Source organism: Hesperophylax consimilis, chromosome 16 (assembly GCF_061612785.1).
Source record: "Hesperophylax consimilis isolate HC1 chromosome 16, BYU_Hcon_1.0, whole genome shotgun sequence".
NCBI classification, from domain to species: domain Eukaryota; kingdom Metazoa; phylum Arthropoda; class Insecta; order Trichoptera; family Limnephilidae; genus Hesperophylax; species Hesperophylax consimilis.
The window spans coordinates 28,749,034-28,774,116 of record NC_142851.1 but is presented as its reverse complement, the minus strand read 5'-3'; the positions used below and the strand labels follow the sequence as shown (position 1 = coordinate 28,774,116).

At 36.2% G+C, this 25,083-nt stretch overlaps 2 protein-coding genes across 2 annotated transcripts in view; one reads left to right on the top strand and one right to left on the bottom strand.

Moving 5' to 3' along the window:
* LOC149417008 (uncharacterized) lies at nt 1–725 on the top strand. Its single transcript, XM_089640729.1, has one exon. It carries the CDS (start codon nt 38–40, stop codon nt 722–724), a length of 687 nt encoding a protein of 228 aa, XP_089496855.1. The 5' UTR covers nt 1–37; the 3' UTR covers nt 725.
* A 7,779-nt stretch (nt 726–8,504) lies between these two features.
* LOC149417007 (apolipoprotein D-like) overlaps nt 8,505–25,083 on the bottom strand; it is a 31,852-nt gene continuing 15,273 nt past the window's right edge. Inside the window, exons 2-4 of the mRNA XM_089640728.1 lie at nt 14,486–14,699; nt 12,330–12,425; nt 8,505–9,306 (exon numbers count right to left, since the gene is read on the bottom strand). Coding sequence (XP_089496854.1) covers nt 9,149–9,306; nt 12,330–12,425; nt 14,486–14,699 — 468 coding nt within the window. The 3' untranslated portion in view covers nt 8,505–9,148. The remainder of the gene's footprint in view (nt 9,307–12,329; nt 12,426–14,485; nt 14,700–25,083) is intronic.

Here is a 25,083-nt window from a genome sequence, read left to right as displayed (position 1 = left end):
TAAAATCATTAGTTATATCGATAAAAAGTTTCGAGAAATGAACGAAACAATTAATACGAAACTAAATATTCTGCCAGACATAAAAGACTCCATCAGCTTCATTTCCGCCGAGTATGAAGACCTGAAAAAAATGTTATCTGATTCATTGGGCACAATAAAAAATTTACAAGCTGAGAATGTTAAGCTAAACTCAGAAGTGCGCGATCTTAACGCACGCGTGTCCCACATGGAACAGACAGCCAGGGAAACCAACGTCGAGATCCAGTGCGTACCTGAGCATAAATCTGAGAATCTGATATCGATCGTTAAACAACTTGGAACCGTGATTTCTCGCCCCTTTGCCGAGTCGGAAATACTTAACATTCATCGAGTCCCCAAGATCAAACCAGATTCCAGAAGGCCCAAGTCAATCGTCGTGAAGCTCCCGAGCGTGAGGGCAAGGGATGAAGTCCTGGCTGCAGTCGTCAGCTACAACAAGAAAAACATGAACTCCAAGCTAAATTCAACACATCTAGGCATCGACGGCATCAAATCACCGGTATACGTCAGCGAACACCTCACACCAGCAAACAAGGCCCTGCATGCAGCCACGAGGATTAAAGCGAAAGAAGCTAATTATAAATTCGTGTGGATCCGTAATGGTAAAATACTTGTACGTAAAGATGAAAACTCAGCGCATGTAGTGGTGATTCGCAACCAGGACTCGTTAGCTTCGCTTGCCTGATTCCTACCGTATTTTGTTTAATTTCAATTGGTTTATTATCTGTGAATTATGTATACTGACATGGACAACCTAAGAATTTATTACCAGAATTGCAGGGGTTTAAGAACTAAACTTAATGAAGTTTATCTAGAAATACTTAATAACAATTTTGATATTATTATTCTAACTGAAACATGGTTGAACGACTCTATATCTGATGCAGAAATTTTTGGCTCGCGTTATAATGTTTTCAGAAGGGACCGTAACAGTTCTTCTAACCATAAAAGTGACGGAGGGGGTGTATTGATAGCCGTTTTACAAGAGTACCAAACAAACCGCTGTAAGCATTGGGAAAGTACCTTGGAAGACGTATGGGTGACTATCAAATTCAGCCAGAACAAATTAACGAGATGTCTCTATATCTGTGCTCTTTATATACCCCCCCCGTTGCTTGTTGATAATTTTGAATACCTTTTTGAAAAAATTAGCAATGTTATGGAAGGCGTTGGTGAATCGAATTTGTTAATTATAGGAGATTTCAACCTGGCAGGTATTCGTTGGACCCGCAATGAGCCTAACCAGACTCATTTCTTATCTCCAGAAAATTATAATAATGACATCGGCAACCATCTTGTGAACTTTCTTGCCCTAAATAACCTCAATCAATTCAATGACATTGTGAATAGTAACGGTAGAATCTTAGATCTCGTTTTATCCAATTCACATGAACTACAAGTCAGGCAAAGTACCGATATCTTAAGTCGCATTGATGTACATCACCCACCCTTAGAGATTGATTTTAGTTTTGATTTCAAACTAACAAAAATGCTAAAAAATAAAACCTTACTTAAATATGATTTTAATAAAAATGATTACATTCAATTCAATAAGGAATTACAAGAACTAGATTGGGCATTACTTTTACCTGAATTCACGTCGGTGGACAATATGGTTTCTATATTTTACACTCATCTGAATCGTATAATTGAGAAATGCGTAACCAAAATTGTAAATTGTAATAAGCAGTATCCCCACTGGTACTCACCAGACTTAGTTAAACTTATTAAGGAAAAAAATAAATTTCGAATTCTCTATAAAAAATATAAAAATCCTCGTGATAGAAATTCTTACGAACTCTTACGCACCCGTTGTTCCAAACTCATTAGTAATTGCTACTTTAAATATATTCAACAAATCGAATCGTGTCTGGTTAATCATAATAGCGTTAAAACTTTTTGGAGATTTATCAAACAAAAGAAAAAAAATAACAGTACTATCCCCCAAAATATGACGTATGGAGAAAAAAAGTCATCCAATGGCGAGGAAAGCAGTGAACTATTTGCCCAACACTTTTCATCAGTATATGAGAAAGATAACATAAGAGGCAACGAAGAGACTCAACCTCATCCCGTTTCAATAGATCAATCAAACGGCGTTCTGCACACAGTAAATATTAGTGTGCACGATGTAAAAATAGCAATGCTTAACCTCGACCAGAGCAAAGGTCCGGGTCCCGACAAAATTCCACCTATCCTAATTAAAAAGTGTGCACACAGTCTCGCACTCCCTCTGACTATCATTTACAGGAAATCGTTGTCTTCATCCGTTTTCCCAACAAGATGGAAACAAGCAAATATTGTACCTATACCTAAAAGTGGCGACCTTCACGACGTCACAAACTATAGACCCATCTCCATTCTCTGTTCATTTGCTAAAATTTTAGAAAAAATAATTTGTCCAAGTCTGAATTATCATCTCAAAAATCTTATTACTCCAAAACAGCATGGATTTCTCTCCCAGAAATCAACATCCTCCAATTTACTTTGCTATTTCACTACCTTAACCGAAGCTGTCGATAAAGGTCAACAGATAGACAGCATCTACACTGACTTTAGCAAGGCCTTTGATAAGGTAAATCACAGATTATTAATACATAAACTAAAACGCATGGGTGTTCATGGTACCTTGCTAAACTGGTTTCACTCCTATCTAACTGACCGTGAACAAAGAGTAGTATTTGATGGTTATGAGTCAAGAGGATTAGATGTGCCGTCTGGAGTACCTCAAGGGTCCCATTTGGGCCCGATCTTGTTCCTTGTTTTTATTAATGACTTGTGCGATGTTATTTTGGATTCTAAAATTTTATTGTTCGCCGATGATTGTAAGATTTTTAAAATTATCCACACATTACTTGATTCAATACTCCTTCAAAATGATATCAACAGAGTTTCTAAATGGTGCACTGACAATAGAATGTTTCTGAATTCTTTAAAATGTGTCCACATAACTTTTACACGTAAACGCAACTCAATCTCAACTCAATATTTTATCGACGGTACTAAACTCCAGGAAGTCACAACCATTCGGGACCTAGGCGTAATATTTGATAAAAAACTAACTTTCACACCTCATATCGACAGCAGTATTTCTAGATCCCTAAAAATGCTAGGATTTATCAAACGAAATAGTAAAAATTTTCAGAATCCCAAATCAAAAATAACGCTATACAATTCCTTCACCCGCAACGTGTTGGAGTACGCAAGTTCTATATGGAGTCCAACCTACAAAGTTCATATTCAGCGAATAGAGCGGGTTCAAAAACATTTTATGTACCACCTAGCGTATTGTGATAAGCGAGCTCGATCACTTCCTCATTACACCGATAGACTAAATTTCTACAATGTACGCACCCTTGAACAGAGAAGACTAAATATTGATTTAAATTTCCTTTTCAAAATTATTAATGCTCTAATAAACTGCCCTTTTTTACTCTATCAAATTATGTTCAACGTTCCTAGAATTGGTTCCCGACTAATACATTATATTCCGTTACATATAAAAAAATATAAAACTAAGCTGGGGTATGACTCACCTTTACCAAGAATGTGCCGTTATTTTAACGAGACATATAAAAGTCATCCCATTGATTTGTCAATGTCATCACTGGCCACCTTCAAATCAAACGTAAACAAGACTTAAAGCTACCTATCGTGTTGATCTATAAAATAATTACTGTTGCTGTTATGAAATGTATATGTAAGTGTATGTATTTGTGTATACATGTATGCATATAGTTTTGTGTTCATCAATGTTGTGTTTGTCTGTAATTAGTGATAGTATCAACCAAGTTTAATTAATGTAATTGAATTTCGAGAGCTTTGATATGAATCACTGTTGACAAACCTAAGAAAAAAAAAAAAAAAAAAAAAAAAAAAAAACAACGGATTGGGAAGGTTTCCATATAGTGGTGCCGGTGGAAGTATCCTTGAAATTCAAACGACGTGCTTTTAAAACTTTTGTAGTTAATTGAGAGTCATTAAGAGCGTCTACTATTTCTGTTTCTGATAGATCGGTTGGGATACCTCTTACTCTGCCCATTCTGGTTAAATTGAAAGTAGGTATGAAAGATTTAAATTTATTATTTGAAAGAGAACCTATTTTTTTAACAAAATCATTAGCTAATGTGGCTGATTTAAATTCTATGGATAGTTTGTATCGACCTTCCGGTTTTATTGACCCATTTATAATACCGAGGTTATTGAGTTTTGAGCTAAAAATAAATTTACCAAAATCCAGGGGATGAATTATTTTCCCCTGTTCAGCCCTTTGGACATTGACAATAAATGGAGCTGAAGATGAAATAGAATACATAAGCTCAATGGCTTTTGCTTCTGGAGGAATGGTATCATTATAACTTCCATGAGAGATTGGGGCTTCGTTTGATTGTGAAAGAGATTTAATTTTAGGAGGTACATTAAGGCAAAGCGGAGGACGTCGTTTTCGGGAAGGAATGGTTACAGAAGTCTGGGTATCATCAGTATCGTAGTCGTCTACAATATTAGAAATGGGCTCAGGGTCCGGAGGTCGATTTTCATCTTCCTCCATTTCAACAAATTAAAAAAAAAATTAAACAATAATTATTATTTTAGAAATAATAAATGATATAAATAATACACGCAACTTCGTCGCAAATAAATAACACAAACAAAAATAATGAATACGAAAAGGTAACAATAATTAAATCTTATCTGTACGCCGCCGCCGTCAGTAAGCCCTCAAACACAGAGCACTGATAAACACGACTGCACACTTCCGAGGTTCGGTGACTAATCTTGAAAGAAATTTGTGTTGGCCACAGACATAGGAATTAATAGACGAGAAGATAATGGCGAGGGGTAAAATCAACTGTTGAAGAACGAAGGGGGTAAGGCTGACTGTGATTCGTCAATAAATCAATCTGACAGTAAATAGGCATCTCGCATTATAATATCACCATTTACTTCTTAAAAGTAAAATCTGCTTTTGAATGAATAGACATTTTTAAATGGGAGCGCAAATTACTCGCCACGTTATGAACAAATTTGCGAAGTCCAAATTCGGCAAAAAAAATCGGTTCTATTTTCAGAGTCGAATATTTCGTTTAAGTATTTAGTTAAGACACTTTTATAAATGTTCATAATTTACTTTCCAGCAACCAACCAGCTTTGTGTTTCGCGTCCAGACGTTTCTCGATGTGATAGTATATGTTTCTAAAACTGATCCATATTATACGATGTGAATATGCTTAAAATAAAGTAAAATAAATACGACAATTGGGTTTATTCTCTTTTTCACATCTATTTTTACAAGTTTTCATAGCAAAAGTCAACATTTTGCCGTGTTATTTCGTAAAATGAACCGATGATGCCTCGACCATAGTTCGCACAAGAATGATGACGTCACGTTTTCAAATTTCACTTGAGGCCATACGCGAGCACAGCCGGCTCCAATGGAACCGGGATGGGGAGTGGGGATAATACGCTTTTAATCACTTAGGGCAGGTCTACTAATATTCATATGTCTATGGTGTTGGCATTTCTTTTTTATTGCCTATCCTACTACCACAATACCCATTAAGTAACTTAAATACATAATTGGATGACATTATATTTAAATAAAAACATCAAATTAGATTTTGGCTTGGGTGTTAGCGTTGTTGACTCTAATTCCTGGGGAGGAAAGTTCAATCCTTAACAATTTTTTTTTTTAATAATTTTCAAGACATTTTAAAAGTTCCCAGCACTTGAGCCAGTTTCTGTTTAGGAAGGTTCAATACTCACTAGAAGTAAAAAAAAATATTTTTAAATACATCTTTTATAGTTTAAAAAAACTTTGTTCTTCCAAAAATACGCCATCACACATGGTGTTTGGAAACTCGTAGTATAAACTGGTGAATATACATCACATTTTCAGTCTATTTTGGGGCATTATTTTTATTAACATTGTCTGTGTCTTTTAAAATGCGTCGAAGCGTTAACCTGCTCCAAATATTGTTTAACCTTTTGCTTGCCGAAAGAAAGGAAAAAAGTCTGAAAAAAATAAAAATTCGAAATGCTCGAAAAAAAATTGGGTTTTCTATGTGATCTATAGATTCACCGGTTTCTCGCTTGTACTACAAGTTTCCAGTCACCGTGTATTTTTATATTACAGTATATTATCTTTACCTAACTCCGACAGGCAAATTAAATTGATTATTAATTTTAATAGTCTTTAAAAATTAATAATTTTATTTAAATTGATTAATAATCCTTCAAGACAGAATAACTCTGATATTTCAAAATGTTTGGTCAATTACACCAGACTTTATTATATTTAAAAAAATCCTGAGATCTGAAATTTATTAATTTAATGTATTTATATATTTTGACTGTAATTAAAATGTTTATGAAGTATTAACATCTATTCCTTATTTATTATTTACACTGGTATCCCCAAAATCTACAGTAGCGGCATAACCGATAGTAAAGTTAAGTTTGTCGACAGTCGGTAATAATTTTAAAGAGTCACTCGCATGTATTGTGGTGTACTGGATGGTTAAATATAATTGTTTTTGATAAGCCAAGCCTCCATCGGCCATTATTTGTTTTTGTTTTCCGAGAATTGAACCTTCAGCCTTCTGATTGCCGGTCGGCTTCTCTAAACCACCAAGCTACGTCGGCTTATTCCAAACCCGCCAAATAATTCAATATTTACTAGTTTTCATTCAACAACTATTGCTTATTACATATTTTCCCCTGAAAACAATCAACTTTATTTTTGCAGGAAAGGCTTTGTATTTGCTGAATTTTCCGCTAGATGGCGTCCGACCATATTAAATCTACATTTTTGTTGGTAAATATTTTGGTTTGTACAATAATATTATTATTTTTTAATGATAAACTTATGTTTGTAAGACAAGGTAGTGTATTGGGTGTGCTATGCATAAAAACCCATTGCTTATAAACATTAGTTAACCATTAAAAGTAATTAATAGGGCTTTCAAAGAACTTGATTTTATTTTTTTTAAACGTACTTACACGTTTATACAAATACATTCAAATTCAAAATGTCCTCTGTAATTTGCCCGTGCGAGCTGTTGAATATTTGATGATTTTTCAGTTGTACACCATCTATCGCTTTATCTGCAAAGCTTTTTCAAACTAAACCAAATAATCTGACACTACTTTGGAGTGATTTCAGGAGACATCTATCGGATGGCGGAATAATAACGTTCATAACCAATTTATTATGATTCTAAAAAAGGGTAATTGCTTTTTGCGAATAATATGTATAATAAATTGTTACTATTACTGCCGTGTATATCATAGGAACTTATTAAAAAACGTGATGAATGATAATGAATGTGGTTTGTCGCGTTCATTTATACACCTACTCATAATCACCGGTCTTGAATGAAACCTTTTGATAATTTATTGTTAAAAAAAATCCCACATTTCAAAAATTATTAAACCCCCAAACAACTCCGTCTTGGCACACACTCCTTGCCTCATTCTCATTCATATATCGTCTCATACATACTATTCTATTATTCTGACTCTTGACATGGCCCGACTCAAGTGATTCACTTGATCGTGCCATATCTTCCTCGGGCTTCCCCGACTCCTGATACCATTCGCATTTGCGTCATATATTCTCCTTTCATTCCTTTCTTAGCTCATTCATGGATGATATGAATGGCATGATGGCTGCAGCGAACTAACTATTCTTGACCTACGGTTTGAACAAGATAGTAATTATATTTTTCTTGTAAAATGCAATCATGAGTCAACGGGTCAGCTAGCGTCTCGTGTAATATTATCTTATTTTACAGCCCTCGGTTAGGGAACCTATTTGACATTGACATTATTAGTTTTTTGTTTTGTTTTACAGTTAAAAAGTAACCTTTTGTTTATGTGTCTGTATGTATTTTTTTGTCACATATTACAAACATCACACTGAAGCTCATTAGCTCAGTAAACACCGGCGCCTCAAATAATTGTGTTATTATTATCAGATCTGTTTTATAGAATTTTAGTATCTCTAATCTTATGTAATTATAATAATTTGTTCATATAATTATAATAAAATTTTAAAATGATTGACATAAAAATAAATGTGGAGTATTTAATAAAAAGGGTCGAAGAATTGATCTACTCTTTAAACAGGTAAATAAAAGATAAATAGGAAAACTTATATAAATTATGTATATACATTTAAGGCACTGGTCGCGCATACTCCCGACCCATCGCCTTGCGCCACAGTGGAAGGGATATTATATTCGTACGTCCGTCACTCCTGGATACACAGATCCTTAGATTCCTACCCACCCCCATACCTTTTTCCTTCACAGAACTTCCTCTCTTTCATGTCCGTAAAAATACACCCCACAGACAATTAATCTCTCAGTAACAAAAATTAATGTAAGTACAACTGTCTTATGGAAACAATGAAATTTTTATTTTTATTGCTCGATATTTTTTTTATAATTTTGGAAATTAATAGAATAAAATAAGTTTTTGTATGTAAATATATCAGTAGATATGCAGAATTTATTGTATATTTGACACGCTGATAAATCAGCGATTGAATAATGGTTTTTGTAACTACAGTACGAACTGGAGATTGCGTAATTTTAATAATGTGAATAGCAACAGAATCCCAACGATCCCGAGTGCCTCCGACTGTCCAGAGCCGGTGGGATTATGTCATACCCAATCATCGGGGTAGAATTAACATAGATCAAAATTGATAGTCGATGTCCACTTGAATGATTTTTGGAATATATACTCGTACTATGGCTAGTTTGCAAATGGTTTAGAGCGAACGCTTGTCATAGTGTGCCAAATTTGTAGAACTTAAAAATTTATAGATCTTAAAAATTTATAGAACTTAAAAATTTACAGTGCATAAAAATTTATAGAACTCAAAAATTCATAGATCTTAAAAATTCATAGAACTTAAAATTTATAGAACTTAAAAATTTATAGAACTCAAAAGTATATAGAACATAAAAATGTACGATAAACGGCGAACTCCAGGTGGATTCATTGGCTTTAAAATGCAGTAAGCATTTCTTATGTTTACATGGTAAATGTGTATATATGTATGCAAGCAATCGCGAGGGTGGATTTGAGGTAATTGGTTCGGTTATTCAACAGTTGAGGTGATCTTGCAGTCTGCCTCGCTGTGACTGGTCTCCCTGTAGTTGTCCCAAGCCAAACCGGTTGCGCTCTCCACGGAAGGGTTGATGGCCACTATCTGTTGAGGAGTCAGCTTCGGTTTTCTGCTCAGGATCCAGCTCGAAACTGCAAAATTTGGAAGACAAACTACGTTAATTTCTATTGTAAACGTTTATCAGCACGTACTCGACATACGTTAACGAGCGATTAATGAGTTATTTGAAGTAAAAATGTACATGTCATTTTTTTGACCAGAGACATTTCAAAAAAATATATATTAAGGCGATGCACTACGTAGTAATACAAAATCATGTGTTTTTGGTTTGAAAATTTGGTCGCCTAGAAATGTATCAGATGCTTTAATTAAATAGTGCGAGTAGAATACATCTTGGCCTTTGAAATAATAGAGTATTTTTTAAGATAAGTCTTTTCATAAGCCCAGAAAAAAATAATGTATAAGGCCTATGAAAACTGCTTTAAAGTTCAAAATCTCCTACTTACGAACCCATTTTCGGTTATGTTTTTATTGTATAATGTGGCAAATTAAATTATTCATAAAATGATCGGAAAAAAATTAAATATTTTTGCCTGAACATCCACAAAATAATATAAAAGGCACTTTTTGGCCATGTTTTTTTCTTGCATAAATCAAAACAGTCGGATGGTATTAAGCGGGAATTAAAGCCTTAACGCCATCTATGTAAGGGGTGTTATTGATAGCGGATCGATTTAAAATATTACACGACGTAGTGCATCGCCTTAAATCACGTATCGCCTCTAGAAACGTGAAACGAGACGTCCTGATACAGACTTACTTCATTCTAGCAATTAGGAGTTACCTTTTTTGCTTTCATATTGTGAACACAAATATTACAATAATTGTAAAATGACATAAAAATAAATAATAAAAATTATGAGGCTTCCGTCCATGTCCAAAGTTGGAAGTCAGTAGTTTCACGAAGAAGAATAAAGTGTTCGTTAAATAATTATAATAAAAATGATAAATAATGAAAAAAAAAATCACTTTTTAATTTTTAACCGGACCAGTTACAACTTACAAATGGCATATCAAGACTGATATAAAGAGCATGTCAGTATTATAATAGAAAAAAGCTAAAAAGATTTATCAAAATTGTCATATTAAAATGAGTTTCCAACAATTAACAATTAATTATTTCAAAAATAGAAAGAGTAACGTCACTTTTCATATAAAACTTAATTTTTGATTTTAGACCAAAAGCTCAAGCAAACTGATTTTTTTCTATTCAAAATATATAGCAAATAATATCTAGTAATGATCTGAGCTGTATATATGTATATCTATATATTTATATCTGCGTTTATTACAAAATGTAGGCCACTTAAGAATTTGATGTTTCGTGATTTCTGTGGTAACTACTATTTATGTAAGATAAAATATAAAACAATACCAAAAATAAATAAAAAGGATTTTGATTTAATAAAAGTTTTGCGTATATTCATTAAAATCTAACCATAAAAAAAAACAGATTTCTCACAATGTTTTATTTTATATTTTATTGTAGTAACATAGTTGGTTTGGCAAGATCATTTTTTGAAATAATTAGTGTCTATTATAACTCCTCTAAAATCATGAAAAATAGATCTCTTCATTGAAATGTATTTTATAATTGTAACGTAAATGAATAAATACTTGATATTTGCTGTATATCTTTTGTTTTATGTGTTATTAATTGTAAATGTTTTTAAATGTTATTGGAATCACATTTTTTTTAATTTGGGAGGCGGGTCACCCCATGTGATTCGCTGCGTTTGGTGATTTATCAGGGTTGCCCAGGTTCATCGGGTGATGTGTGTTCAGGATGCGCCTGCCCACCAGCTGCGTGGCGTGCCAGATCGGGAGAGGCTGGTTTGGGGAGAAACATATCCCATTGGTCGCTAGACCCATCGCCTTGCGCGGCTGTGGGACTGACATATTCATATGTCCTTCACTCCTGGGCGCACTGGTTTCTGGATTCCTACCCAACCCTCATACCTTTTAACTTCCCAGAACTTCCTCTCTTTCCTCTCCTTAAAAAAACCCTTTACACAGCATACCAAAAGATGACATAGGCCCTGAGGGAAATTATTTTTCTCGGGGCCTCCTCTGTGTGGGGTTAATGTAAATAAAAAATATTAAATCGAAGTTTTCAAAAAAGAACAATAAACAAATGAATTAAATTTTGTATGAAAAATGCTGCGCCGCCGTTCTCCTGTGGGTCGAACTACCGAATTACCATTTACATTGAGAAAAGAACATTACATTTCATGAAAGCGTTGTAATATCAATTGTGAATTGACCCAATCCAAAAAGTTCAAAAGGCAATAATAAAACTCATTCTGCAAGTAACATTCTACACAGATTCAACCAAAATCTTCAAAACACTAGACGTCATGTCAATAAGACAACTTTACGCCAAAACCTTTACCTGCTCTCCTACACCTCATCCATAATTATCTTCATATTGCAAATCAACCAAAAGCCATAATAAAAACCAGGTCCTCAACAAATAAAACACTGAACATTCCGATGACACACACCACACACGGACAAAGACACTTTCAGTACTACGCAACCAAACTTTTTAACAGTATGCCCATTACTTTAAATCAATTACTGACTGTAAATACATCTACAAACTTTCTCAAAAAACATATCGAAGCCTGGATAAAAATCAAGATATTCACTTTATTCTAAAGATTATAATTCCAAACCAAAAATAACCAAAACATAATAAGTAAAATTAAATATTACACACGTTTTTCAAGAATTATCCAAAAATACAATCACTCACATATAAATGTGTGTTTTCATGTTCGAATAAATGTGTGTGAAAAAAATAATAAAATTTGACTTTCTACCACAACACATAAATACCTGTCACACTTAATCACGAACACTTTAACACCTCAGCAGAGGTTTTCCTAGTGAGGTGTTCACGTAACATATAATATCACCCACACACAGTTTTACCTATATAAACCTTTTTTTCTTTTTTTTGTCCCGTTTTTCTGTACTACAATATAAACCAGTGTAATCATTTGTAAAATGTGTATTCAAGAATAGACATAAATAAACATATAAAATAATAATATAGCAATAAGCGCTAAATGTGCATTGTGAGTCCTACCATTGATGTTGCCATCCCCAGCATCTCTGCAGGAGTAGACCAGAGAATAGCCAGTGTAGTCGGTGGCAAGGACCCAGTACTTTGCGACCCTGTTTCCTGAAAGTATAACAATAATCAGTCACTGCGATGTGTGAAAGAGGACGGGTGACAGAGGAGCGCACGCGCGGATGTTCAATTGAGGATAAAATTCGTCTGTAACCTCCCAAGTAAGCAAGTAAGTCTGTAACCTCTGTGTCCCAACATATCCCTAAGAATATTTTCAAAAATCATTTATCATAATATAACTAGCTATTCTGGAGAAACTACTTAAGTAAGTTAATGCGATAATAGAATCAGCTGGCACATGGCGCAAAATATAGTGTGGGCGATTAAGAAGTTACAGTATTTCTTACAATGAGGTATTTGGAGAAGTACAAAAAGAAATGTCATCACACATTGAAACCGACAGAAGCGTGTTGTTGAAAGTAAACTCAATTTTATCTTAATTCAACAAGATTATTTTCACATCAAACTTTTAGTATCATCATATATTTGGTATCATTGAGGCCTGCGTGATCGACCGAAGGTCCCGGGTTCAAATCCCGGCGTGCGCAAGTCAATTTTACTTAATAAATTAGTGTTATTTTGAAATTTATTAATAAAATACTTGCGGCACGTTCCAGAGATGAAGATAATCTTAGATATCTCCTGATGTAAGGCCACCATTCAGAATTGAAACGTTGCTTAAAAAGGCTTTCGCCGTGTTTGGTGACCAGATCTGAATAGCCAGGTACTCCCTCACCTTCATCTTCCCGTCTCCGTCCCCTTCCCACTACCTTCAACCTCACAACGTTCCCCAATTGGGGATGCCATAGTCTCACTGGCTCTGGACGATTTTCGAATAAAGTTAGGTCTCTTGTGCGGTACCTACTTTAAAACCGTTTTTCAACAAACAAAGAAGACACAGACTTTCTTTACTTTTCCTTACACATTGGAAAATTACCCATACATCTCGTCGATCGCGCGAGGTTATGTTATAATAATGTTATGTTATTATAATCTCTGTGTTCCTTAGACAGTCATCACAGATTATGCAGGGCCGGCCCTGTGCAAGTGCATTTGAAGCAGTCAGCTCCAGTCACCGACTTGCCAAGTCTCCAAGGAGCTAAGGAGTCAAGGCACCAGTACTGCCTAACCTTACCTTACCTAACCTAACATTCCGTTTGGTTCAGCAGGGTTCAGCCCTGTCCGATGGGATGAAGTATACAGGGTGTATCGGCAAGTACCCGACAAACTTTAACCAGCTTTTCCTTAGCACATTTGGAGTAAAAAATGTTATGGGCACTTTGCTGTCCGGTAACATTTTTTTTCAATTAAAAACAAAAAATTATAAAAAAATCCACACTCCGTCACTGTCATTGGCATTGTTTCTCGTGTTCAACAGCTGTTATTAGCAAGTGTGTCAAAAAGCGTATTCGCTCTTTCATACACACTAAATAATAATACTTAAAAATGAGACGAATGGTGCCATGCCATTTTGTTGTGATTGTAAAAGCGCGCCAATGTAGGTACGTACGTATATAATTCAACGAAACTCGAATAAAATATTGCCAGATGGGTTTTCAAACTGTGACAAAGGATAAAACAGTGGTGACATGTGGTGAAAATATGAATGATAATTTTTTTATTTAAAAAAATGTTACCGGACAGCAAAGTGCCCATAACATTTTTTACTCCAAATGTGCTAAGGAATAGCTGGTTAAAGTTTGTCGGGTACGTGCCGATACACCCTGTATAGTGCTCCTGAAAGGTTTTTTCAACTTTAATGTATCATTACGGTAATTAATAAAAAATTACATCGAGTTCTACGAATTAAATACAAAAATAATAAATAAATGTCTATTGTGAGGAAATATTAAAAGGAAAATCCTTTTGATTCTTGAAAGAGTCTGAGGACTGAAATTTCTTTTTTTGTTTATATTTTTGTAAATCTCCTTTTTTAAAGGTTTTATACTTACTAATTTCTTATATGTATTAAATTTTAATTTGTAATGTTTAATTTTATTTTATTCACAAAAAAAAAATAATTTCAACGCTTAAAGAATAGTCCATACACTACATCCTACTAGAGAGGAAGAAAAATAATTAGGAAAATGTGCTAAATAGAACAGTCTTACCGATGCTAGGGAACATGACGTTCAGTTTTCCTTTTCCCTCCGCATCGGGAGCAGGGTTAGCCGATCCGGCTAACATCCAGCTGGTGCCACCGGTCACCCTGGAGTTCAGAACTTGCACCACTCCGTCGACCAGGGTGTACTGCGCCGTCACGCATTCTGCGTCCTTCTCGAAGTACTGCTCGTAGCGGTAGATCTCATACCATAAGCCACCGTACTTAAAATAAAGTAAAACAATTAGATTGTGGTAGTGATAAAAAAAGAGGAAGATTACCGATTCGTTGAAGTGATCAAATTTCACAGGCGTCTCTCTTTAACTCTCAGACGTGCAAGATCACGAAAAATTGCTTTCTACGAAAACGGTGCTATTAAAACTTATTCAATTATATCGCCAATACAAGATATAAGCATTGAGATAAGTGAATCACTGCCTTCGGACGTAATTTATCACGTGTTTAACCCCTTAGTCTAATTTGTTCGCTTTTGGGAACAGCTCACATGGGTATTAGGGTGTATCGATTTTTAACTTTTTTTTGTTTTCAAATTCCAAGTTGAAAAAAAGTTGCTACTAGGTACCACAACTTACCACAAAAAATTTTGGATTTTAAAAAAAATGTTTAGGTCTCCCGCACAAGGCCTAAAGTTTTAATTTTTTTCAAAAAATATAATTTTTTTTAAATTTAAAAAAATTAAATTTTAACTTTTGTGTTTATTTCAAGTTAAAAAACAGTAATATTAGGGCATAAAATAAGTAAGAAACGATTTTTATTTATAAAAAATGGATTTTAGGTCTCCCGCACAAACCCTAAAGTTTGTTAATTTTGATGAACTTTTGTAATTTTGTGTACATATATGAACCATGTTTTTTTTAAGTTTAAACCACCGGAATTAATTGCGCTTTTATTACAGAAGGCATAAAATGAGACAATATATAATACATAATTCATATATACATATAGTAAAAATATATACCACATATATAAAACTTATTATATATATATATATATATATATATATATATATATATATATATATATAATAAGTTTTATATATAATATATATATATATATATATATATATATATATATATATATATATATATATATATATATATATATATTGTCCTCTTCCCGTATTATGTTGATCCAGTAAGAAGTTGTTAGACTAAGTTGATCCACCTTAAACACCATATAACTTGGCTATTATGGAATACATCTGAATGAATTGACAACAGTGGTACAATACTTATCAATGTTGCCAGTTTGCCAGAAAAACCATTTGATATACTGTTAGTAAAATTTTCAAAATTTGTATGGAAATCGGATGCATAATTTATGTTGATCTACCCAAATTGGCATACTTATGTTGATCTCATATATATTGATCTATTCCCGTAGTATGTTGATCTACCCAAATTGGCATACTTATGTATGTTGATCTCATATATATTGATCTATTCCCGTAGTATGTTGATCCAGGTAAGAAGTTATTAGACAAAGTTGATCTGTGTCCCTATATATGGTTTTACTAAATGAACCAATCAAGGGGCAATCGGTGGACTGTTCATCACAAGGTTTTATGTGATTCCGTAATCTTTTGTGATATTGAACTCAAAGTATTAGTCTCTAGAGTCGAATATCGCATGAAATGACTGTGAAATGGTGCTGTTTCAAATCAAAATGACGTGTGTTGCTTGAATTGTTTATAAGAAATGTATGCGTATTTAGATCGAAACGAAAATTTCGCAAAAACAAATCCATAAAAAAATCATAACTTAGCAGGGGTACACGGGTTCATAGGGTGAGGTTTGTCTAGGTCCTGGCGGCGGATGCGTTTTCCCATCTACTGCGTGGCGGGCCGGATCGAAATAAACTGGTTGAGGGATACCTTTCGACCATAAAAATCCAAAATGGCGGCAAAAGGAATAATGTTATGTAGGAAATTTTGAACCTGTATCTTTTACCATCTCTCCTGATTACGCTTCGTGACTTAGTAGGGGAGGCCGGGTTCTTGGTTATAATGGGTAATTAATGGATGATTGGACGCGGTTGGAGCTAACTAAAAACTGTCCAAAGAAGCGAAGCTAGCAGTCCACAATGGAGTGCTGGTACCTACCCTAATATATGTTGCTTGAATTGTTTATAAGAAATGTATGCGTATTTAGATTGAAACGAAACTTTCGCAAAAATCAAATCCATAAAAAATACCTACTGCGTGGCGGGCCGGATCGAAAGAGACTGGTTGAGGGATACCTTTCGACCATCAAAATCCAAAATGGCAGCAAAAGGCATAATGTTATATGGGAAATTTTGAACTTGCATCTATTACCATCTCTCCTGATTACGCTTCGTGACTTAGTAGGGGTGGCCGGGTTCTTGGTTATAATGGGTAATTAATGGATGATTGGACGCGGTTGGAGCTAACTAAAAACTGTCCAAAGAAGCGAAGCTAGCAGTCCACAATGGAGTGCTGGTACCTACCCTAATATATGTTGCTTGAATTGTTTATAAGAAATGTATGCGTATTTAGATTGAAACGAAACTTTCGCAAAAATCAAATCCATAAAAAATACCTACTGCGTGGCGGGCCGGATCGAAAGAGACTGGTTGAGGGATACCTTTCGACCATCAAAATCCAAAATGGCAGCAAAAGGCATAATGTTATATGGGAAATTTTGAACTTGTATCTTTTACCATCTCTCCTGATTACGCTTCGCGACTTAGTAGGGGAGGCCGGGTTCTTTGTTATAATGGGTAATTAATGGATGATTGGACGAGGTTGGAGCTATCAAAAAACTGTCCAAAGAAGCGAAGCTAGCAGTCCACAATGGAGTGCTGGTACCTACCCTAATATACGGAAGTGAGGCATGGAACTGGCAGAAGAAGGCTGAAAGTAGACTGAATACTGTAGAAATGAGATCCCTGAGGCATATGTACGGTAAAATCATGTATGACAAAATGTGCGTATGCTGTGTCTATTCTACAGATATTTTATTAGAGCCTGTTAAAAGGAGCTAGCAGCATTGATCCCCGGTGCACCGTGCACGTGCTTGATACTCGACGGACCGAGCGGAATACACGTTCACAGTTAAGTTGATGTTATCTATACATATATGAACGGGTCGTTTCTCCGACTCGTTTTATCGTAAGTCGGCTCGCATGTGGAACGAGCTATCAATATAATCCGGGCCTCTTTAAGACCCGCATTAATAAATTCATTCCTACAGCCCCTACCTTAACCCGCCTCATAACGCTGCCCAACCGGTTGGCGACATAGTTTCTATGTATTTAACGTGTAAAGACAGGGGCGCTCTAGGGAGAGGTGTCACATAAAAAAATCATACCGCCGAATTTGAATATGGAGACTTACAAAAACTTCCGTCTGGAGCCAGTGAGACTATGGCATCCTCAAAGGAGACCTCAAAGGAGATGACGAGGAGGAAGGTGGGAGAGTACCTGGCTATTCAGATATAACCAAAACTCTAATTGTAAAATAGTGCAAATTAATTTTAATAAAATTTATTTGAACCCGCGACCTACGGATTGCTAGTCGAGAGCCACCTCAAGTAGTTTGATATGTTTGGTGACTTAGCAGGAGTGCCCGGGTTTATGGGGTGAGGTTTGTTCGGTTCTTGGCGGCGGATGCGCTTGCCTACCAAATGCGTGGTGGGCCGGATCGATTAATCCTCTTTCAACGCATCGCCTTGCAACGCAGTAGGAGAGTTGGAATCTTATGTTTATCACTCGAACACACTGACCCCCAGGATACTACCCACCCATCCATACCTATTTCCTTCCCAGAACTCACTGACCTTCCTTACTTTCAAAATACCCCCAACACAGCATTCACAAAGATGACATAGGCCTTGAGGGTTACGATTTTCCTTAGGGCCTCCTGTGTGGAGACGATGTAAAAAAATACAAAAAATAAACAACTATCTCGCTAAAACGTTGGCGGTGACTAATGGTAGGTGTATTGGTTATCTAATATATTGGCTCCCGGGGCGGCGGTACACATAATTGTAATAATTCTCGAGGGCTCTGATGTACAGACATTATGGCTCCTGTTGATTGACGAACATATACTAAAACATCGTTGGTTGGAATCGGTGCTTGAAATGACTTTAGCCATGTTTAGTAAAAAACAAATTGGAATAAATTTTTCAGCAATTTCAATTTAAAATTTGAAAAATTAAATTCTCACCAATGTAATCACCGCAATTTTAATAGGCACATATTATGGATATTACGCTTTGTTTCAACTTAATCATTACAAGAAACTTACGTCGGGAGAGATGGTAAAAGATACATTAAAATAAAATTTTATTCAATCAATGTTCAAAATTTCTCTTATAAAATGACTTAGACAAATCTCACCCCATGAACCCGGGCACCCCTGCTAAGTCACGAAACGTAGTAAATGATGCATTAAAATTACATTTTTGTTTAATCAAGTTCAAAAGATTTTTTAAGCATGGATTTGACGTTTTTGAAAGTTCCATTTCAATATAAATACGCGTGAGGCAGTCTATCCTCTTTAAGTACAGAGTCATTTTCATAGAATATGGATGTTCTAACGGAATCTAAAAATACCACAACGCGCGCGAAATTGGCGGTTACAAGTTACAACACATGCAAGCGGTCAAGTTTGTCAGAAATATATAGATCAACAAAATAAATCGTGTAAAATGTATATGCGACCGAAAAATGGGCCTGGCTTACAGCAAAATCTCGATGACACAAGTTGATCTGTAGGGATTTACATATGTATGCCAGCTTGGGTAGTGGATCAACATATCCGGGGTGGATCAACAAATGCAAACGGATCAACATATACCTGGCGTACCGTCGCGCGAGATCAACAAAGTACGAGAGGGGATAAATATATATATATATATATATATATATATATTTATTGTCCTCTTCCCGTATTATGTTGATCCAGTAAGAAGTTGTTAGACTAAGTTGATCCACCTTTAACACCATATAACTTGGCTATTATGGAATACATCTGAATGAATTGACAACAGTGGTACAATAATTATCAATGTTGCCAGTTTGCCAGAAAAACCATTTGATATACTGTTAGTAAAATTTTCAAAATTTGTATGGAAATCGGATGCATAATTTATGTTGATCTACCCAAATTGGCATACTTATGTTGATCTCATATATATTGATCTATTCCCGTAGTATGTTGATCTACCCAAATTGGCATACTTATGTTGATCTCATATATATTGATCTATTCCCGTTGTATGTTGATCCAGGTAAGAAGTTATTAGACAAAGTTGATCTGTGTTCCTATATATGGTTTTACTAAATGAACCAATCAAGGGGCAATCGGTGGACTGTTCATCACAAGGTTTTATGTGATTCCGTAATCTTTTGTGATATTGAACTCAAAGTATTAGTCTCTAGAGTCGAATATCGCATGAAATGACTGTGAAATGGTGCCGTTTCAAATCAAAATGACGTGTGTTGCTTGAATTGTTTATAAGAAATGTATGCGTATTTAGATCGAAACGAAAATTTCGCAAAAACAAATCCATAAAAAAATCATAACTTAGCAGGGGTACACGGGTTCATAGGGTGAGGTTTGTCTAGGTCCTGGCGGCGGATGCGTTTTCCCATCTACTGCGTGGCGGGCCGGATCGAAATAAACTGGTTGAGGGATACCTTTCGACCATAAAAATCCAAAATGGCGGCAAAAGGAATAATGTTATGTAGGAAATTTTGAACCTGTATCTTTTACCATCTCTCCTGATTACGCTTCGTGACTTAGTAGGGGAGGCCGGGTTCTTGGTTATAATGGGTAATTAATGGATGATTGGACGCGGTTGGAGCTAACTAAAAACTGTCCAAAGAAGCGAAGCTAGCAGTCCACAATGGAGTGCTGGTACCTACCCTAATATATGTTGCTTGAATTGTTTATCAGAAATGTATGCGTATTCAGATTGAAACGAAACTTTCGCAAAAATCAAATCAATAAAAAATACCTACTGCGTGGCGGGCCGGATCGAAAGAGACTGGTTGAGGGATACCTTTTGACCATCAAAATCCAAAATGGCGGCAAAAAGCATAATGTCATATGGGAAATTTTGAACTTGCATCTATTACCATCTCTCCTGATTACGCTTCGTGACTTAGTAGGGGTGGCCGGGTTCTTGGTTATAATGGGTAATTAATGGATGATTGGACGAGGTTGGAGCTAACAAAAAACTGTCCAAAGAAGCGAAGCTAGCAGTCCACAATGGAGTGCTGGTACCTACCCTAATATACGGAAGTGAAGCATGGAACTGGCAGAAGAAGGCTGAAAGTAGACTGAATACTGTAGAAATGAGATCCCTGAGGCATATGTACGGTAAAATAAGTTGATGGTATATCTGGTGCAATATCGCACCAGAGTCCCAACTGCTACCGTCTGGAGCCAGTGAGACTATGGCATCCCCGATTGGGGTTGTTGTGAGACTGAAGATATTGTGAACCTCGAAGGAGATGACGGGGAGAAAGTTGGGAGAGTACCTGGCTATTCAGATCTGGTTGCCAAACACTAATTGTAAAATAGTACAAATTTATTTTAGTAAAATTTATTTGAGCCCGCGACCTTCGGATTGCTAGTCGATAGCCTTACCCCTCGATAACGGAGGCCGTCATTTAGGTACGTTTTAAATTATGTTTTACATTTTAAAGTAGAAGTTTATCACAATTTGGGAGGAGGGTATGGGTACCGCCGCCCCGGGAACCATTTATTTGATAACCCACACTTCTGCCATAGGTCTCCCCAAGTTGTTTGATATGTTTGGTGACTTATCAGGAGTGCCCGAGTTTATGGGGTGAGGTATGTGAGGGGCTTGGCGGCGGATGCGCCTGCCTAATAACTGCGTGGTGGGCCGGATCGATTAGTCCTCTTTTAACGCATCGCCTTGCAACGCAGTAGGAGAGTTAGATTCTTATGTATATCACTCGAACACACTGAACCCCAGATTACTACCCACCCATCAAACCTATTTACTTCCCAGAACTCACTCTCCTTCGTTTCTTTCAAAATTCCCCCAGCACAGCATTCACAAAGATGACATAGGCCCTGAGGGTTACGATTTTCCTCAGGGCCTCCTGTGTGGATATGATGTAAAAATATAAGAAATAAACAACAATCTCGCTAAACGTTGGCGGTGACCTATGGTAGGGATGTTGGTTATCTAATAAATGGTTCCCGGGGCGGCGGTACACATAATTGTAATAGTTCTCGAGGGCTCTGATGTACAGACATTATGGCTCCTGTTGATTGACGAACATATACTAAAACATCGTTGGTTGGAATCGTAGCTTGAAATGACTTTAGCCATGTTTATTAATAAACAAATTAGAATAAATTTTTTAGCAATCATAATTTAAAATTTGAAAAATTTAATTCTCGCCAATCTAATCGCCGCAATTTTAATAGGCACATATTATGGATATTACGCTTTGTTTCAACTTAATCATTACAAGAAACTTACGTCGGGAGAAATGATAAAAGATACATTAAAATAAAATTTTATTCAATCAATGTTCAAAATTTCTCTTATAAAATGACTTAGACAAATCTCACCCCATGAACCCGGGCACCCCTGCTAAGTCACGAAACGTAGTAAATGATGCATTAAAGTTACATTTTTGTTTAATCAAGTTCAAAAGATTTTGTTGATCTCATATATATTGATCTATTCCCGTAGTATGTTGATCCAGGTAAGAAGTTATTAGACAAAGTTGATCTGTGTCCCTATATATGGTTTTACTAAATGAACCAATCAAGGGGCAATCGGTGGACTGTTCATCACAAGGTTTTATGTGATTCCGTAATCTTTTGTGATATTGAACTCAAAGTATTAGTCTCTAGAGTCGAATATCGCATGAAATGACTGTGAGATGGTACCGTTTCAAATCAAAATGACGTGTGTTTCTTGAATTGTTTATAAGAAATGTATGCGTATTTAGATTGAAACGAAAATTTCGCAAAAACAAATCCATAAAAAAATCATAACTTAGCAGGGGTACACGGGTTCATAGGGTGAGGTTTGTCTAGGTCCTGGCGGCGGATGCGTTTTCCCATCTACTGCGTGGCGGGCCGGATCGAAATAAACTGGTTGAGGGATACCTTTCGACCATAAAAATCCAAAATGGCGGCAAAAGGAATAATGTTATGTAGGAAATTTTGAACCTGTATCTTTTACCATCTCTCCTGATTACGCTTCGTGACTTAGTAGGGGAGGCCGGGTTCTTGGTTATAATGGGTAATTAATGGATGATTGGACGCGGTTGGAGCTAACTAAAAACTGTCCAAAGAAGCGAAGCTAGCAGTCCACAATGGAGTGCTGGTACCTACCCTAATATATGTTGCTTGAATTGTTTATAAGAAATGTATGCGTATTCAGATTGAAACGAAACTTTCGCAAAAATCAAATCAATAAAAAATACCTACTGCGTGGCGGGCCGGATCGAAAGAGACTGGTTGAGGGATACCTTTTGACCATCAAAATCCAAAATGGCGGCAAAAAGCATAATGTTATATGGGAAATTTTGAACTTGCATCTATTACCATCTCTCCTGATTACGCTTCGTGACTTAGTAGGGGTGGCCGGGTTCTTGGTTATAATGGGTAATTAATGGATGATTGGACGAGGTTGGAGCTAACAAAAAACTGTCCAAAGAAGCGAAGCTAGCAGTCCACAATGGAGTGCTGGTACCTACCCTAATATACGGAAGTGAAGCATGGAACTGGCAGAAGAAGGCTGAAAGTAGACTGAATACTGTAGAAATGAGATCCCTGAGGCATATGTACGGTAAAATAAGTTGATGGTATATCTGGTGCAATATCGCACCAGAGTCCCAACTGCTACCGTCTGGAGCCAGTGAGACTATGGCATCCCCGATTGGGGTTGTTGTGAGACTGAAGATATTGTGAACCTCGAAGGAGATGACGGGGAGAAAGTTGGGAGAGTACCTGGCTATTCAGATCTGGTTGCCAAACACTAATTGTAAAATAGTACAAATTTATTTTAGTAAAATTTATTTGAGCCCGCGACCTTCGGATTGCTAGTCGATAGCCTTACCCCTCGATAACGGAGGCCGTCATTTAGGTACGTTTTAAATTATGTTTTACATTTGAAAGTAGAAGTTTATCACAATTTGGGAGGAGGGTATGGGTACCGCCGCCCCGGGAACCATTTATTTGATAACCCACACTTCTGCCATAGGTCTCCCCAAGTTGTTTGATATGTTTGGTGACTTATCAGGAGTGCCCGAGTTTATGGGGTGAGGTATGTGAGGGGCTTGGCGGCGGATGCGCCTGCCTAGTAACTGCGTGGTGGGCCGGATCGATTAGTCAGGGGTACACGGGTTCATAGGGTGAGGTTTGTCTAGGTCCTGGCGGCGGATGCGTTTTCCCATCTACTGCGTGGCGGGCCGGATCGAAATAAACTGGTTGAGGGATACCTTTCGACCATAAAAATCCAAAATTAGCGAGGGTTACGATTTTCCTCAGGGCCTCCTGTGTGGATATGATGTAAAAATATAAGAAATAAACAACAATCTCGCTAAACGTTGGCGGTGACCTATGGTAGGGATGTTGGTTATCTAATAAATGGTTCCCGGGGCGGCGGTACACATAATTGTAATAGTTCTCGAGGGCTCTGATGTACAGACATTATGGCTCCTGTTGATTGACGAACATATACTAAAACATCGTTGGTTGGAATCGTAGCTTGAAATGACTTTAGCCATGTTTATTAATAAACAAATTAGAATAAATTTTTTAGCAATCATAATTTAAAATTTGAAAAATTTAATTCTCGCCAATCTAATCGCCGCAATTTTAATAGGCACATATTATGGATATTACGCTTTGTTTCAACTTAATCATTACAAGAAACTTACGTCGGGAGAAATGATAAAAGATACATTAAAATAAAATTTTATTCAATCAATGTTCAAAATTTCTCTTATAAAATGACTTAGACAAATCTCACCCCATGAACCCGGGCACCCCTGCTAAGTCACGAAACGTAGTAAATGATGCATTAAAGTTACATTTTTGTTTAATCAAGTTCAAAAGATTTTGTTGATCTCATATATATTGATCTATTCCCGTAGTATGTTGATCCAGGTAAGAAGTTATTAGACAAAGTTGATCTGTGTCCCTATATATGGTTTTACTAAATGAACCAATCAAGGGGCAATCGGTGGACTGTTCATCACAAGGTTTTATGTGATTCCGTAATCTTTTGTGATATTGAACTCAAAGTATTAGTCTCTAGAGTCGAATATCGCATGAAATGACTGTGAGATGGTACCGTTTCAAATCAAAATGACGTGTGTTTCTTGAATTGTTTATAAGAAATGTATGCGTATTTAGATTGAAACGAAAATTTCGCAAAAACAAATCCATAAAAAAATCATAACTTAGCAGGGGTACACGGGTTCATAGGGTGAGGTTTGTCTAGGTCCTGGCGGCGGATGCGTTTTCCCATCTACTGCGTGGCGGGCCGGATCGAAATAAACTGGTTGAGGGATACCTTTCGACCATAAAAATCCAAAATGGCGGCAAAAGGAATAATGTTA